Below are 14,712 nucleotides of genomic sequence, written 5' to 3' on the forward strand. Positions count from 1 at the left end.
TCCTGTCCCCAGACCCGAAGGTACCCTCCTGCCCCCAAGCAGAGGGATGGGTTGTGACCAGGCCCATGTGCAAAGCAAGCGAGCCTGTGCACTGATGGAGGGCAGAGGCCTTTGTGAAGGACTCAGGTGTCCCTGGTATTCCCTGCACGTGGCAGAGAAGGGCTCAGACCGACCTGGGGGTGAAAAGCAGATGGCAGAGACTCGAGCTAGCCAACACCCTAACTGTCTGCCCAGTCACAGACCCTCGAGGTGGGGTCCCCCCCCAACGTACACACACACACACACACACACACACACACACACACACACACACACACACACACACACACACTATGGGCTCTCTGGGTCCTGAGGGTCCTGGACCACTCCAGGTGATGCTGGCCGGAATGACCCCAGGTAGCGGTGACATGCAGGGGGGCCTGGCCCAAACCCATGAGGGAGCCTGGGACTCTGCAGTGCTGAGATCCAGTCAGTGTTGGCAGGCTGTGGGGTGCCCATCACCATGACTGGCAGCACGGTTGATGAAGAGGTTAGGCTTTCGTGTTGGACGGACCACATTCGAATCCTCACTCTGCCCTCAGTCACTGTGTGGCTCCAGGGAAGTGACTGACCCTCTCTGAGCCTCACCCAGCTCAGGTTCCTCATCTGTAATGTGCATCTAGTGCTACCTCCCCCTAGGCTTTGCCCTTCCTTGAGCTCGTATCCACCAATGCACCTAGCCAGTGCCTACAGATAACACACTTTGATTCAGTGAGAGTAAATGCTACAATGAATATTCTATATTATCATTCTAAAGAAGGAAGAAACAGCCCACAGAATGGAATGGCTTCCAGCGAAAGTTGTCCTGGCCAGATGCAGAGCAGGGAGCTGCCACTGTCCCCTGGGCCATCGGCCAGCCCGGCCCCTTCCCCTCCACCACCTCTCACAGGGGCAGCCCTGCCCTGCTGCTCAGAGCTACCTGTCACCCTGGGCTCCAGGCACCTTCTGGACACAGTCACAACCACGCTTGTCACCATGTGGCCACCAGGCTACATGGCGTTGCTGCTGCTGAGCTGTGCAGATGTGGTTACAGGCCCCTGGCAGAGAGCACGGGGCACCTCGAAGGGGCCAAAGGGGCGGTGTGGGGAGACCCAGGTTCAGCCCTTCCTGACCACCAGGTGCAGCTCCCTGAGCTGGTACCCAGGGGCCGGTGCCGAGACCCCAGCCTCATCTGCCCCGGGCCGCTTTGCAAGCCTGAAGCTGTGTCCTCCGGGCGTCATCAAGCAGAGAGCGCCCAGTGCAGCCCTTTGGGCCCTAAAGCAAAAGAGTTAGGGGAGCCCTAGAAACTTCCGTCTGGCAGCTGAGAAAAGCGCTCATCCTAACAGATGGAGGTTTTGCTCAGCCTGGCGGCCACAGTGGGGGAGAAGGGAAACTCGCTCCCCTTCCCCCATCCCCACCTCATCCCAGCCTGCAGAGTGGAAGCCCCCACCCCCATTTACAGATGAGAAAACCGAGGCTCGGTGTGGCTGAGGGGACTCGCCAGAGTCACAGTTAGGAAGCACCAGAGGCAGGAGCCGAAGCCATGACCTGAGCCCACGCCTCCCCACACTGCTGCCTGAGGGCGAGAAGAGAGACATCAAAATGGGGTCCAGCTGCGGGGAGGCCAGTTGCTGCTGGGGCCAGGGGTCAAAGGGAATCAGAGGGACACCCCTGGACTGTAAGAATTCGTGTCCAGACAGCCCTGTGAGTAGATGCGGCCCCCACCTAGGCTGAAGGCCATCTCACGCCACCAGGTGGCCTTGACCCGTCGTCACCCCTTTTCTCTGCTCTCAGCAGGGATGAGCAGATGAAAAATGCTTACAGCTAGCTTCCGGGTTCTTTGTGTGCCAGGGCACGACCCTTGGGAGGACGCGAGGGAGAAACCGTGGTTTCTGGCCACAGTCTAGTCGGCGACTAGCTTAGGGCTCCGAACACCTGGGGAGTACGGGGCCGGGGTGCAGATAGAGAAGGAAGCACGGCTTCTGTTTCCCTGAAAAGATGTGCACGAGCCCAAGAGCCTTCAGAACAGTCACAATCACAGGTCCAAGGTGGACACCCGCGTCCCTAAGGAGATGCTAGGGAGACGCAGCAGAGCCTCCCCAGCACTCTGCCCTCCGGTGACATTGTGCAGAAGTGCACTCTTTCCTCCGTGGGTCCCTAGGACAGGCCTCAGAGGTAGGAAGGCGTGTCTAGGGAGCCACATCTTGAGATGGGGAAGTTGCGGCTCAGAAAGGTCAGAGGAGGGACTTCCCTGGCGGTCCAGTGGTTAAGGCTCTGTGCTTCCGCTGCAGGGGGTGCAGGTTCGATCCCTGGTATGGGAACTAAGATCCCACGTGCCTCGTGGTACTGCCCAAAAAAAAAGACAGGAGCTCTTAAAAGAAAGGTCAGAGGACAACCCAAGTTCCCACAGCCAGGATTTCTACCATCTCCTTTCTCCTGCCTTGCCACCAGCAGCTGTAGAGTGGGGCCATGGACCCAGCCATGGACCCTGAGTTCACATCCCCCTCGCCTCTCCCTAGCTGTGTGACCTTGGGCAAATTACTTAACTTCTGTGTGCTTTTGCTTCCTCATGTGTAAAAAGGAATGTTAATATTAGTACCTACCTGGCCGGGTGGTCACAGTACGTAATCAGTCAGTGCACACGAACCATCAGAAACGGCACCCAGCCCAGGGAACGCTCACGGTGGCAGAGTGTACACGTCTTCTCTCCGCCAGGCCAACCAGGGAAGACGTCCTGGAATAAACATTCACAACCTCTCTCATCCTACCTTCGGAGGTATGGTCCTAGCCGCCACCTCTGCTCTCCAGGGCTGGGGCTAGGGTGAGGCAAGTGAGGCAAGGAGGATGCAGAATTTAAGGAGGCACTCCCTCTCATGGGACTCACCGTGCACCTGCAGGACCCTGACGGTGGGTACCTCCTTAAATCTTTCACCTTCCTCACCCATCCCGGTCCTGGGCCTCTCCCAGATTTGTGCCCCGCAGACCTCCTGCGTCTGTCTGTCCCTCCGTCTGTTTCTTTTACAGACACACAGATGCTCACTGTTCTGAGGATGGATGGGGTACGGCTGCTTCTCCAAACCCCTCATCTTCCCTCCTTGGCTGTTTCTGCTTCCCGGGGTGGGACGGTTTTGTCCTGGGGTTTCAAGCAGCCGGTTCCACAGGGACTGGATCAGGCCGGGCCAGGCAGGCCCCACCCCGGCTCTCATCCCCCTTCCCGAAGAGGGGCTGTGAATTGGGTTCTAATGAGAAATTAATAAGGCAGCTGTGCTAACCACTAGTGATAATAGCGAAGTCATTCCAAAAAGATTCTTTACATGTTTTTTTATTTTAATAAGTTTATTTATTTATTTATTTTTGGCTGCGTTGGGTCTTCGTTGCTGCGTGCGGCCTTTCTCTCGTTGTGGCGAGTGGGGGCTACTCTTCGTTGCGGTGCGCGGGCTTCTCATTGTGGTGGCTTCTCTTGTTGCGGAGCATGGGCTCCAGGCATGTGGGCTTCAGTAGTTGTGGCGCACGGGCTCAGTAGTTGTGGCTCATGGGCTCTAGAGTGCGCACTAAGTAGTTGTGGCGCACGGGCTTAGTTGCTCCGCGGCATGTGGGATCTTCCCAGACCAGGGCTCGAACCCGTGTGCCCTGCATTGGCAGGTGGATTCTTAACCACTGCGCCACCAGGGAAGTCCCCTCTTTACATGTTTTTAATTACAGCAATTAAGGGAAGTCAGTAACATACCCACCCACCTCCCCAGCTCCCTTCCTGACCCCACCTCGAGTCTCTGTTGTTACGAAGTCGCCACAAATTTCTGACACGTGGACTGAATGGCTGAGAGGGTTGGGCACGCCTTCCGGAGTCGGCATCCGGATCCTGTGGGCACCTCTTTGTCCTCCTCGCCTGAGCAACATCCCTGACCCCATCCCAGCCCTCACCAGGTGGGCGGATGGCTCAGACTTGGAACCCCCAGCCCCAGCAGTAAGCCCACCCACACTTCAGAGGGCCAAGAGCCCCTGCTCCACTGGGGAGCCTGGCCTGCCCCCCGTTCTACTGGGCAGCTTGGCAGCCACCTGTACAAAAGGAGAGCTGAGGGCATCAGACCCATTGTCACGTGGGCTGGAGTTCGTGTCCAGAGTGCCACCAATGGGCCCGTTTTTCTTAATCCTCAACCTGAGTGTGTCTATTGAACGTAGAATGGAGATGTGGAAGGAGATGTGGCAGAGGAGGTGAGGCACTGGGGACAGACGGTGACATTCTAAGATGCGATCGGGCGGTTCAGTGTGACTCAGGATGCAGTGGAAGTCACGGATGGTTAGCGGCAGAGGCACGATACAACTGATTGGAGGGAGAAACAGCATCTTCATAAGAAACCAACACAACCACAGTGAGGTGCCATCCCACTGCAAAAACCGGAGTCTAGCAAGACAAGGTGTTAATACGAAGTCCCACCACTGCTGGCGGGCGTGTGAATTAGCAACTTGGTGCATATCAGGAAAACAGCTTGGCATTACCTCGTAAGATTAACATTTGCACAACCTACAACCCAGCAGTTCCACCTTTAGTGCCTCCTCTAGAGATTCTCTCAGCCACATGTGCTGGAAGAGCCACATGAGACTGTTCTTAGCAGGACAGGGAAACACTGAGAACAAAGCCAGCCTGCAGCAGCGCTGCGCTATCCTGATACGTGGACGTCCAAGCAGCCATGAAAATGACTAGACCAGGTGCAAGGACGGAGATGGAGCTCCCAAAAAGGATGTTGCACCAAAGAAAGCAAATCACAGTAGGTGACATACAAAATAACCCAGAGGCTTAGAAACAGGCTAAATTAACGATAAATTGTTTAAGGATCCATCTGCACGTGGTGAAACTTGAAAGAAAGCAAAAAGCAATGACATGATTGACACAGCATCCAGGCTGGCGGTTGCCTCTGGCGAGGGAGGGGATATGGGAGGAGCGCCGTGGGGGAGAGGGGCGAGGTTTGTTCATGTGCTATTCCCTAAACTGGCGGTGGGTACATGATTGTGCATTCTGTTCTGCTTCTTTGAACCATTCATATAATTATATTTGCTCTTTTTTATGCATGACATATTTCATGATAAAAAATGTTTTAAAAATAAATAAAAGCAATAAATATATTTGAAGTGGAGTGCATAATTTACAAGACCTTTTAAGATATAATAGAAACATCAGGAATAATTTTAGGTCACGTCCAGCTGTGCCCCAGGCCCATACTTCTTTGCTCTTGGGGGAATTTTTAGGAAAAGTTGGATCAGCGCTGCAAGGAACGACGTGGTGTATTAACAAGCATGTATCTTGGAGAGGAAGTATAGTAGATAAACCCTTACCTGTTTCCACCTCAGTGGGAGTGAGTTTTCCTGGGAGATCCTGGATCCCCAGCCCCATCAGTGTGCACTTCCCTCTAGCCTTTCTCCTGCGCTGGCTGGCTGAGCAGACTTCTTCTTAGCACCACCCTTGCAGCTGGTGTTCAGGACATATGCGCCTGTGCGCTGGGCCCCCTGAGCAGAGGCAAGGGGCTCCCTGACCTAGGAGGCCCATTCGGCAAAGTGGAGTAGAGAGAATTGGGAGGGTTCTGGGGGCCTAAGAGCCATAGGGAGGGGCGACTGTGGGATGGAAGCGTGAACGAGAGCATCAACTGCAAAACTTGGACAAGGCCAGGTGTGCCCTTCCTTCATCTATCCATCCTGCCATATATACATATATACAGTCATCCATCCCTCCATCCATCCATGCCTCCTCCTCTCCATCCATTCATCCATCCATCCATCCCTGCCCTCATCCAATTACCCATGTATCCATCCATCTCTTCATTCATCCGTCCACTGAACAGACCCACCACCCGCCCTATTGGCATTTTTAAATTGCCTCAAACTAGCATTTCTCTCCTACCTCCTAGCCTTCGCATACTCTCTTTCCTCTGGACTATTACCACGCCCACCCCACCCCCAACACACACACACACACACAACACACACATGGCTGACACCTACCCTTTATTTATGTCTCTGCTTAAAAAAAGCCTCACCCCCATCTCCCAGTCTAAAGTAGGTTCCCTTCATGTCGCCTCTCATTAAAAAAAAAAAAAAAAAAAAATCCTGGGGGCTTCCCTGGTGGCCCAGTGGTTGAGAGTCCGCCTGCCGATGCAGGGGACGTGGGTTCGTGCCCCGGTCCGGGAAGATCCCACATGCCGCGGAGCGGCTGGGCCCGTGAGCCATGGCCGCTGAGCCTGCGCGTCCGGAGCCTGTGCTCCACAACAAGAGAGGCCACAATAGTAAGAGGCCCCCGTACCGCAAAAAAAAAAAAAAAAAAACCTGTTCCTTCTTCCTAACACTTGTCACAATATGTCCCTGAATTTCGTTGGGTTGGTTTTCTTATGCCTGTTCCCCTAACCAGACCATAAGCTCCACAAGGACAGGGACCGGGTCTTTCTTCAGCACCTTCTGCAGAGCCTGTCTGACCCATAGTAGGGACTCAATATAAGAGTCATTGCATGACGGCATTGGGTGAGTTTAGAGAGAACCTACTGTGTGCAGAGGAGGGGGCCTGATGTCTTATAAGGATTTGCTCATGAATGTAATTGAATAGAACTGCCTCTTGAAGCTTTCAATGTAGTAGAAAGAGATAAAGAATGTGCATGAAGAATTTTAACGCAGGGGATGAGTCATGGAAGAGGCGAGGAGGAAATGCAAAGGGAGAGCCGGGTTTGAACGCTGGCCGGCCCAGCCCTAACTGCGCACGTTGGATAAGCCACTCTATCTCCATGAGCTTTAATTTCCTCACTGATGAGATGGAGCTAATAAAACCCGAGAGAGGAGGAAAAACACGATTACCATGAAATTGCTTTAAATTGTTCAAATATATCTTCAGAGCTCTGTGAAAAGTTTTTTAAATAGATAAAATTATTGTAAGAACTGAAATCAATGTGATTTATTGATGCAATTTTTTTATAGACAGAGCCAAGTAACAGAAATTAGTAAACAATTTAAAAATGTGTATTTAGGAAAGTTGAGCTTTGTCGTGTCATTATGCGGATGAAATGAGACAATCTGTGTGAAGTCCACCTAGAAGGAAACCTGACGTAGGGTCAGTGACTATCTGGGTGGCATGCGATAATCTTTGTTGAAGAGGTTGATATTTAAACTGTGAAAAATGTATAGGATTCCAATATTTTAATACTATAAATATTAGACACAGTTTTTAGCACTTGACTATACTCTTCCTGTTTCTATGGCTACATAACAAATTACCCCCAAACATCATGGTGCACCACAGTCATTTATCATGCTCACAGATTCTGTGAGTCTGGACCAAGCACGGTGGGAACAGCTGGTCTCTGCTCTTTGATGACTGAGGTCTCAACTAGAAGACCCAAAGGCTGGGGGCTGAAATTATCTGAGGGCTCACATGTTCATTCACATGTCCAATGTTGATGCAGGCCATCCTCTGGGACCTCAGTTCCTCTGCACAAGAGCTGTTCCTTTGTCTGTGTGAGCTAGATTGAGCTTCCTTACAATATGGCAGCTGGATTCCAAGCAGCAGTGTCTGGAGAGCCAGGTGGAAGCCATATCCTTCTGATGACCTAGCCTTGAAAGTCACATAGCATCACTTCCAGCATATTCTACAAGTATAGTCACAAAACCCCCAGACTCAAGGGGGAGGGGTCTTAGCCCCCACCTCTCAGTGGCAGGAGATCATGTTGAATGGGAGATAAATAGTAAGGTAGCCATCGTTTTTTTTTTTTATTGAAGTATAGTTGATTGACAACGTTGTGTTAGTTTCAGGTGCACAACAAAGTGATTCAGTTATACATACATATATATATATATATTATTTTTCAGATTCTTTTCCCTTATAGGTTATTACAAAACATTAAGTATAGTTCCCTGTGTTATACAGTAGGTCCTTGTTGTTTATCTATTTTATATATAGTGTGTATAAATTAATATATATTAATTAAATTTATTAAATATATATTAATTAATAAATATAATTAATTAAATTAATATATATTAATTAGTTATTTATATATTAATTAATTAATTATATATTGATTAATTATTAATAATATATAATTTAATTAAATATATATTAATTAAATAAATTAATATTTATATATATTTTATATATAGTGTGTATAAATTAATCCCAAATCCCTAATTTATCTCTCCCCCCTTTCCTCTTTGGTAACCATAAGTTTGTTTTCTATGTCTGTGGGTCTATTTCTGTTTGTATATAAGTTCATTTGTATCATTTTTTTAAATGTAGACCATTCTTTTTTTTTTTAATAAATTTTATTTATTTATTTATTTAGGCTGTGTTGGGTCTTCGTTGCTGCGCGCGGGCTTTCTCTAGTTGTGGCGAGCAGGGGCTACTCTTGGTTGTGGTGCGCGGGCTTCTCATTGCGGTGGCCTCTCTTGTTGTGGAGCACGGGCTCTAGGCTCACACACTTCAGTAGTTGTGGTGCACGGGCTTATTTGCTCCGTGGCATGTGGATTCTTCCCAGACCAGGGATCGAACCTGTGTCGCCTGCAATGGCAGGCAGATTCTTAACGACTGCACCACCAGGGAAGCCCAGGGACATACTCTTCTTAACTCCAATTTACAGAAGAGGAAGTGAAAGCTCAGCGAAGTCAAAATTTTGCCCAAGGTCGTGCCTTATAAGTAACAGAAGTGGGATTTGAATTCAGGTCTCAGTGACTCCAAAGCCACCACCGTTACATTTACTGCTTGCCCAGTGAGGACAAGGTTGCCAACGTCAGGTTTCATTTCTTGAGACACTTACTTGACTAGATCCTCCCGGGATGCTATTGAATCGTGGTGCCCTGGTGAATCATGGCTTGCTCTGGTGGCGTTCCAGGCAGGGTCCCCCACACAAAGAAAGGCCCCGAGGTGAGAAGCGGGGTGTAAGTAATTCATTGTGGCGGGGGACGCGGGACGTGGTGTGGGCGACAGGACAAGAAAGGTTGGTTGGGGTCAAATTAGGCAGAGACCTTGAATCCAGGCAAGGGAATGTAGACTTTCCTGGGGCAATGAGGAGATACCAGAGGATCTGAGCAAGCCAGAAAAATTAATCAGGAGCAGTGTGGGAGATGGGGGAGGCGGATCCAATGTAGGCGTTGGTGTAGGGGCAGAGTCCGTGCAGCCAAGTGATGGGGTGAGCACGTGGGTGGGGCCTGGGAGAACAGAGGGGCCGTAGTGTGGAAAGGAAGCACCACGAAAGGCTCCAAGCATCTGAGCCCAGGTGATCTGGGCAGGTACAGGTGGGGCAGCTATTAGCAGAGCTGTGAAAGCAAGAAGGGAGGCTTGGCAGGGAGGTAAGAAGTACCCAGCATTTCCTGTGGCAAGTTGGGTGTTGAGTGTTGGAGCTCAGGGAGGAGCCAGGGCAGATGTGAGAGCCTTTGCAGAGAGACTATGGCCAAAACCATCAGATTAGGCAAGGCCTCCAAGGGGGAATGTGGCCAAGAAGAGATTCAAGCCCAGGGCTTTGGAAAACGAGAGTGTAGGCCGGTGGTCCTAGAACTTCGGCATGCAGCAGAAGCCTCGGGAAGGTGAGTCAAGGACTCAGAGACCCAGGCACGTTGAAGCAGGGCCTTTCCGTGCCCTAGGGGACGAGGGAAGGGTGGGAGCAAATTTCTGGGCTTACCGTGTTCCCTAGGGATTCTGAGACCCACCAAAGTGTAAGAACCACTGGCTTCAGCCCACCGGTACTTCTCGGCCTTGGCTCTTGTTGGAACACCCTGAATGGCTCTAGAAACACCGATGTCTGGACCCCAGCCACCCCAAAAGGCTCTTACCTCTGAGAATATTAAAGGGGGTTCTAAGGGGCAGTCATGTTGGGGACTCCTGGCTGAAGGAGACGAGGAAGAGCAGTGGTCTCGGAGGGGTCAAGAGCAGTGGTCTCGGAGGGGTCAAGAGCAGTGGTCTCGGAGGGGTCAAGAGCAGTGGTCTTGGAGGGGTCAAGAGCAGTGGTCTCGGAGGGGTCAAGAGCAGTGGTCTCGGAGGGGTCAAGAGCAGTGGTCTCGGAGGGGTCAAGAGCAGTGGTCTCGGAGGGGTCAAGAAACAAATCAAAGCAACAGGAGACCCATATGGCTTAGCACGCGGCCCCCTTGATCCAGGAGGGAACAGGCGGGCAACGGGGACTCACAGCCAGTTTTCGGTGGTCTGAACCTTACTGCATGTGGGATTCTGATGCGAAGCCCACACCCCGTACCAGGGACATCAGAAGTTTGGGGATGAAACCCCAGCATTAGGTGCTTTTAACTCTTGACATGTTAACTCAGTGACATGCAGCCAAGTTTGAGGGCAAACAGTACTTTACACTTGGATGTGGACACAGTTGACTGGGAGTCTTGTTAAAAGGCAGGTTCTGATTCAGCAGGTCTGGGGGGCGGGGCGGGCCTGAGGCTCTCCCTTTGTGGCAGCTGCCCAGGGGGTGCCCATGTGCTGCCCACGGACCACCCTTTGGGTAGCAAGGATGTGCATTCACTTTAAAGCATTCATTTGTGCTGTTGTGGTCATCAACACAAACACCCCTTCCCACACTCCACCCATCTCCAAGCCTCTGCTCTTAGAGTCAGAGCCCATCCAGATCCCAGCAGGCAGGTGGGCAGCCAGAACCTTCCCACCTGCATCTCCGCTGCTCCCCTCCAGGCTGACGGAACGCCGGAGCTGGACCAGCGGTCCCCTCTTTATCTGCCAAGGGGGTAGGCATTCCTTTAAAGGAGCAACGTGGTGTTTGTGTAACATCCATGCAGCCTCACACACTTCACCCGAGGGCACGGGAAACGGCTTCACCCCACACCTAGACCCCTGCCGCCGCACTACAGGGCAGGGAAGGAGGGACAGCTCTGCCTGCCTCCAGACTCTGAGGTCCGAGTTCAAATCCTGCCGCCGCCCTGTTCCAGCCACGTGCCTTTGGGCAAGTCAACGAGCCTGTTTCAGAAGTTCTTCCGTTGTAAACTGTTTGAAATAATGACGCGTGTCTCATGGTTGTTGGATGAATCCATTGCTTCAGGGACATAGGGATATACATGGATACAAACCCCAGAAGTACAAAGCAGAGTGTGTCGTAGTGACGGATGGGGTGATGGGGCCCCGTGAGGTAGCCCGAGCATGGTGGCCGTGCTCCACGAGCATCCTGTCTGCCCCACAGCTTCCTTCCGCTGCCACCACTCCCAGCCCGGGAGCCGGGCAGTCTCGGCTGCCGACCTCCGGCCCCTGACCCCTCCATGTGCCCTTCCCTCCCGCAGACATGGGGAGCTTTGAGGAAAGTCAGAAGCACCAGAGCGTCTCCCACGGAGAAGCGGCCATCATCCGCGCCCCACGCATCGCCAGCTTCCCACGGCCGCAGGTGACTTGGTTCCGGGACGGCCGCAAGATCCCGCCCAGCAGCCGCATGTGAGCCTCCTTGGGGGGGCGGGGGGCTGGCCCCGGGAGAGGAAATGCGGGGCCACGTAGCGCCCCCAGATGCTGAGGACGGAGGGCCCTCCCTACTCTGGGAGGGAGCCAGATGGGGGACATCCCCGATGAGGGAAGTCTGGTTTCCAGGGACCTTTCTGGGAGAGTGCGGGAGGAGTCTTGGAACCATGACAGCTCCGTGGCCTCCCCGGGGAATCCCAGGCATTGGCTCCACTCTCGGCTGGAGAATAATTCTGCCTCTAAGAGCGCTTAAAAAACCCGAGCTGGCACAGACAGAGGCTCTGTCACCGTGGTTACAGGCCCAGGGATCAGGGCACATGGGAGGGCGCTGGCATCTCCCCGGCAGGGTGTCTCCGCGGTGTGTGTGTGGCTGGGTGTCCACCGGTGTGCACGGCTGTGTGTGTTTTGGCTCCAGGGAGGAGGTGAGGCCAGGAGAGGCGGGAAGAGGAACACACGGTCCTTTCAGCGCTCACAAGGGCCCCTCTGTGCTGCCCGGAAGGGGGTTGTGGCAGCCTGGCTTGTGGGCAGAGTGACAGAAGCAGCGCCTCCACAGAGGGTGAGGGGCAAAGCACGGGGCGCAGCGGCCCTCCTGAGCCCCCTGGGAGAGCCAGCCCAGGCTGTCCTCTTTAGGACCCGCACTCTCCCCTACACTCTACTCCCAGAAGAGAGGAAAGACCACCCTGGTCCCCGTCCACTCGGGCCGCAGATCCATTGTGGGTGGAGCCCATTCTGGTCTCTGTAGGAAGCAGAAGCCGAGACGGACAGTTCTTTCCTCTGGGGAACATGAGGTCCAGTGAGAGAAGCGTGATCTTAAGAATATGATGATATCCTGGCAACGACAGTGCCTGCTGTGTTCTCAGGCCTGGGCTAAGCACACCCGCCATCACCCTCTCCTCCAGGACAGACACACACCTCCCAGGGAGAGATGCTCTGTCTCGTTCCCTTTTCCATCCCCAGATCCACCTCAAGAAATATTTGTCGAATGAATGACCCTCACAACAACCTTACGAAGTGGCTGATTTTACCCCCATTTTATAGACGGTAAAGTGAAGGCCCCCAGAGTTTAACTGCTTTGCTAGATCTCACGCAGCTGGTTCCAGGCTTGCCAACTCCAGAGTCAGGTCCTTAATTCTGCCTTATGTGGAAATTATATGAGAACAGGTACAAAGACATGGGAGCTAAAAAGGATAAAGTGATTGTACTTTTGGAGAATTGGTCCTGCTGATTCTCTACGTGGCTGCCCTCTGAGATGATCTGGGACCATTTAAAATATACTCATTTTCAGATTCTACCCTTCACACATTCTTATTTCATTGAAACGGGGTGTACCGAGGCCTTGGGAGTTTTAAAAGCTTCCCCGTGATTCCAGCATGCAGCCTCAATTGAGAGCCAGTGTCTAGAATGTATCTGTTACCGACAGACCCAATAGTGCTACGTAACAAGTGGTCCCAGTGGCCTGATGCAATAAGCCTGTATTTGTCATGTGAACCGGCAGATTGGTGAGCTTGGCCTGGCTCTCTCACTTGGCTGGGGCTGGCTGATGAGAATGCCTGGGTGACTCAATTCTGCCCCACGTGTCCCAGCCTCTAGCCAGTGGCCCCTAGCATCTCCTCGTGGCAGTCTCAGAAGAAGCAAAACACAAGCTTCTGCTAATATCCCATTGGTCAAAGCAAGTCACATGGTAGAACTCAGCTCAAGAAGCCAGGAAACTGATTCTGCTCTTGAGTGAGAGGACTACAGGCTCACCTGGCGAAGGTGCTGCTGCAGAGCAGGTGATGATCGGGTATACACACACGCACACCTTCCTGGTCACGCCTACCCCCTCCGCACCTCCTCCAGTCATACCGAACGCACGAGAGAACACTGTGGGGATTTCATCTCAGCAATTACAGCAGATTAATATTCATAACCCAGAGGAAAGGTCCCTGGAAACAAATTCTCTGGTGTCTGTTTGCTGGAGATACGCATCTGATGAGCGCTGTCAGTCAGAGGGGTGCACAGGGTGCTGAAGGCGTGTGCTATCTGCCCTCCCTCCCAGGGCAGAAGTGGAGATTAGTAACCCCTGGCCCGTTCCTTGATACTCATTGTTGAAAAGGAGACAAGATCCCCATCAAAGACACACGCTGGGGGCTTTGGGCAGCTTCTAGGGTGATTTATTTTATTCTTAATTAAATGATGAGTTGGGCTCCCGTGGAGCTGAGAAAAAAGGGCACACTTCATAGGAGTGGGAGATGGGAGGTGGGAGGGAGCTGGGCCCATCAAAGCAGCGGGAAAGACCTAGGAGATTGAAACCAGAGGAGTGTGGCTGGAAAATACAACCAGCCCCCGCCTGAGAGTAGAGCCCTGATGTCCACGCCCTGCAAGAATTCCAGCGGCTTCCTTCAATGCGGGTGCCTCTGGGGGCAGTAGGCCGGAAGCCCTCCTGACAGCCACAAATAGCTTTGTGCACTTTGGAGGTGAGGGGCAGGGTCGTTCTAGAACCATCTCTCAAGGGGAAGGTCATCCTGCAGAAGGCTGCTAGCCCAGGGACCTTCCTTAGCCTCCTGCTGAGGACAGAGGGACAGCAGGTCAAAAGGCCGCTGGCCCTTCCCCGGCTCTCTGCCTCCTGTTCGCTCCGCACTGGGAACTCGAACCCAGGCCCCGGGGTCCCGGACACAGTGCTTTCCTCTAGTTCCAGTCAAGGCCATGCTAGCTGCATCACAGACAGACCCCCAAATCCCAGGGGCTTAGCGCCAGAGAAGTTTATTTCCTGCCAACTGAAAGTCCCACCGAGGGCGAGAGATGGGAGGGGCACCCTCCTCCACAGCCAGGCTGGTGGGAGCTCCACCCTCATCCACACTGGGCTCCCAGTGGCCCCGCTGGTCCGAGCCCAGAAGCGGCGCACATCCTCCGTATCCCACTAGCTCGGCCGACTGCCCACCTGGGTGCAAGGGGGGCGGGGAAGGGTGACGCCTGGCTTCCCAAAATCTTCAGTTCTCTGCAGGAGGGGAGCCAGAAACAGAGGTAGATGGTGAGCATCTCTGCCACCTGGATACGCCATCCCCCCCGACCCAGGACAGGGTACCACGATCCACACATTCCATGTTGAACCCCACAAACTGTTGTGCGGGCTGTCTGGTGCGTGGGGGGACACTGCAGCATCCCTGACCGCTACACACTAGTTACTAGTACAGCCCCACAGCTGGGATAACCAAGACTTGTCCAGGCATTGCCAAATGTCCCCTGGAAGGTGAAGCCACCCCTGATTGAGAACCACTGACCTAGAAGGATCC

General features: G+C 52.9%; 1 protein-coding gene across 1 annotated transcript in view; it reads left to right on the forward strand.

The window, feature by feature from the left end:
• SDK2 (sidekick cell adhesion molecule 2) overlaps positions 1-14,712 on the forward strand; it is a 263,746-nt gene that overhangs the window by 158,136 nt on the left and 90,898 nt on the right. Inside the window, exon 4 of the mRNA XM_079904193.1 lies at positions 11,272-11,419. Coding sequence (XP_079760319.1) covers positions 11,272-11,419 — 148 coding nt within the window. The remainder of the gene's footprint in view (positions 1-11,271; positions 11,420-14,712) is intronic.

The sequence above is a fragment of the Stenella coeruleoalba genome (genome assembly GCF_951394435.1).
Source record: "Stenella coeruleoalba genome assembly, chromosome: 19".
Classification (NCBI taxonomy): domain Eukaryota; kingdom Metazoa; phylum Chordata; class Mammalia; order Artiodactyla; family Delphinidae; genus Stenella; species Stenella coeruleoalba.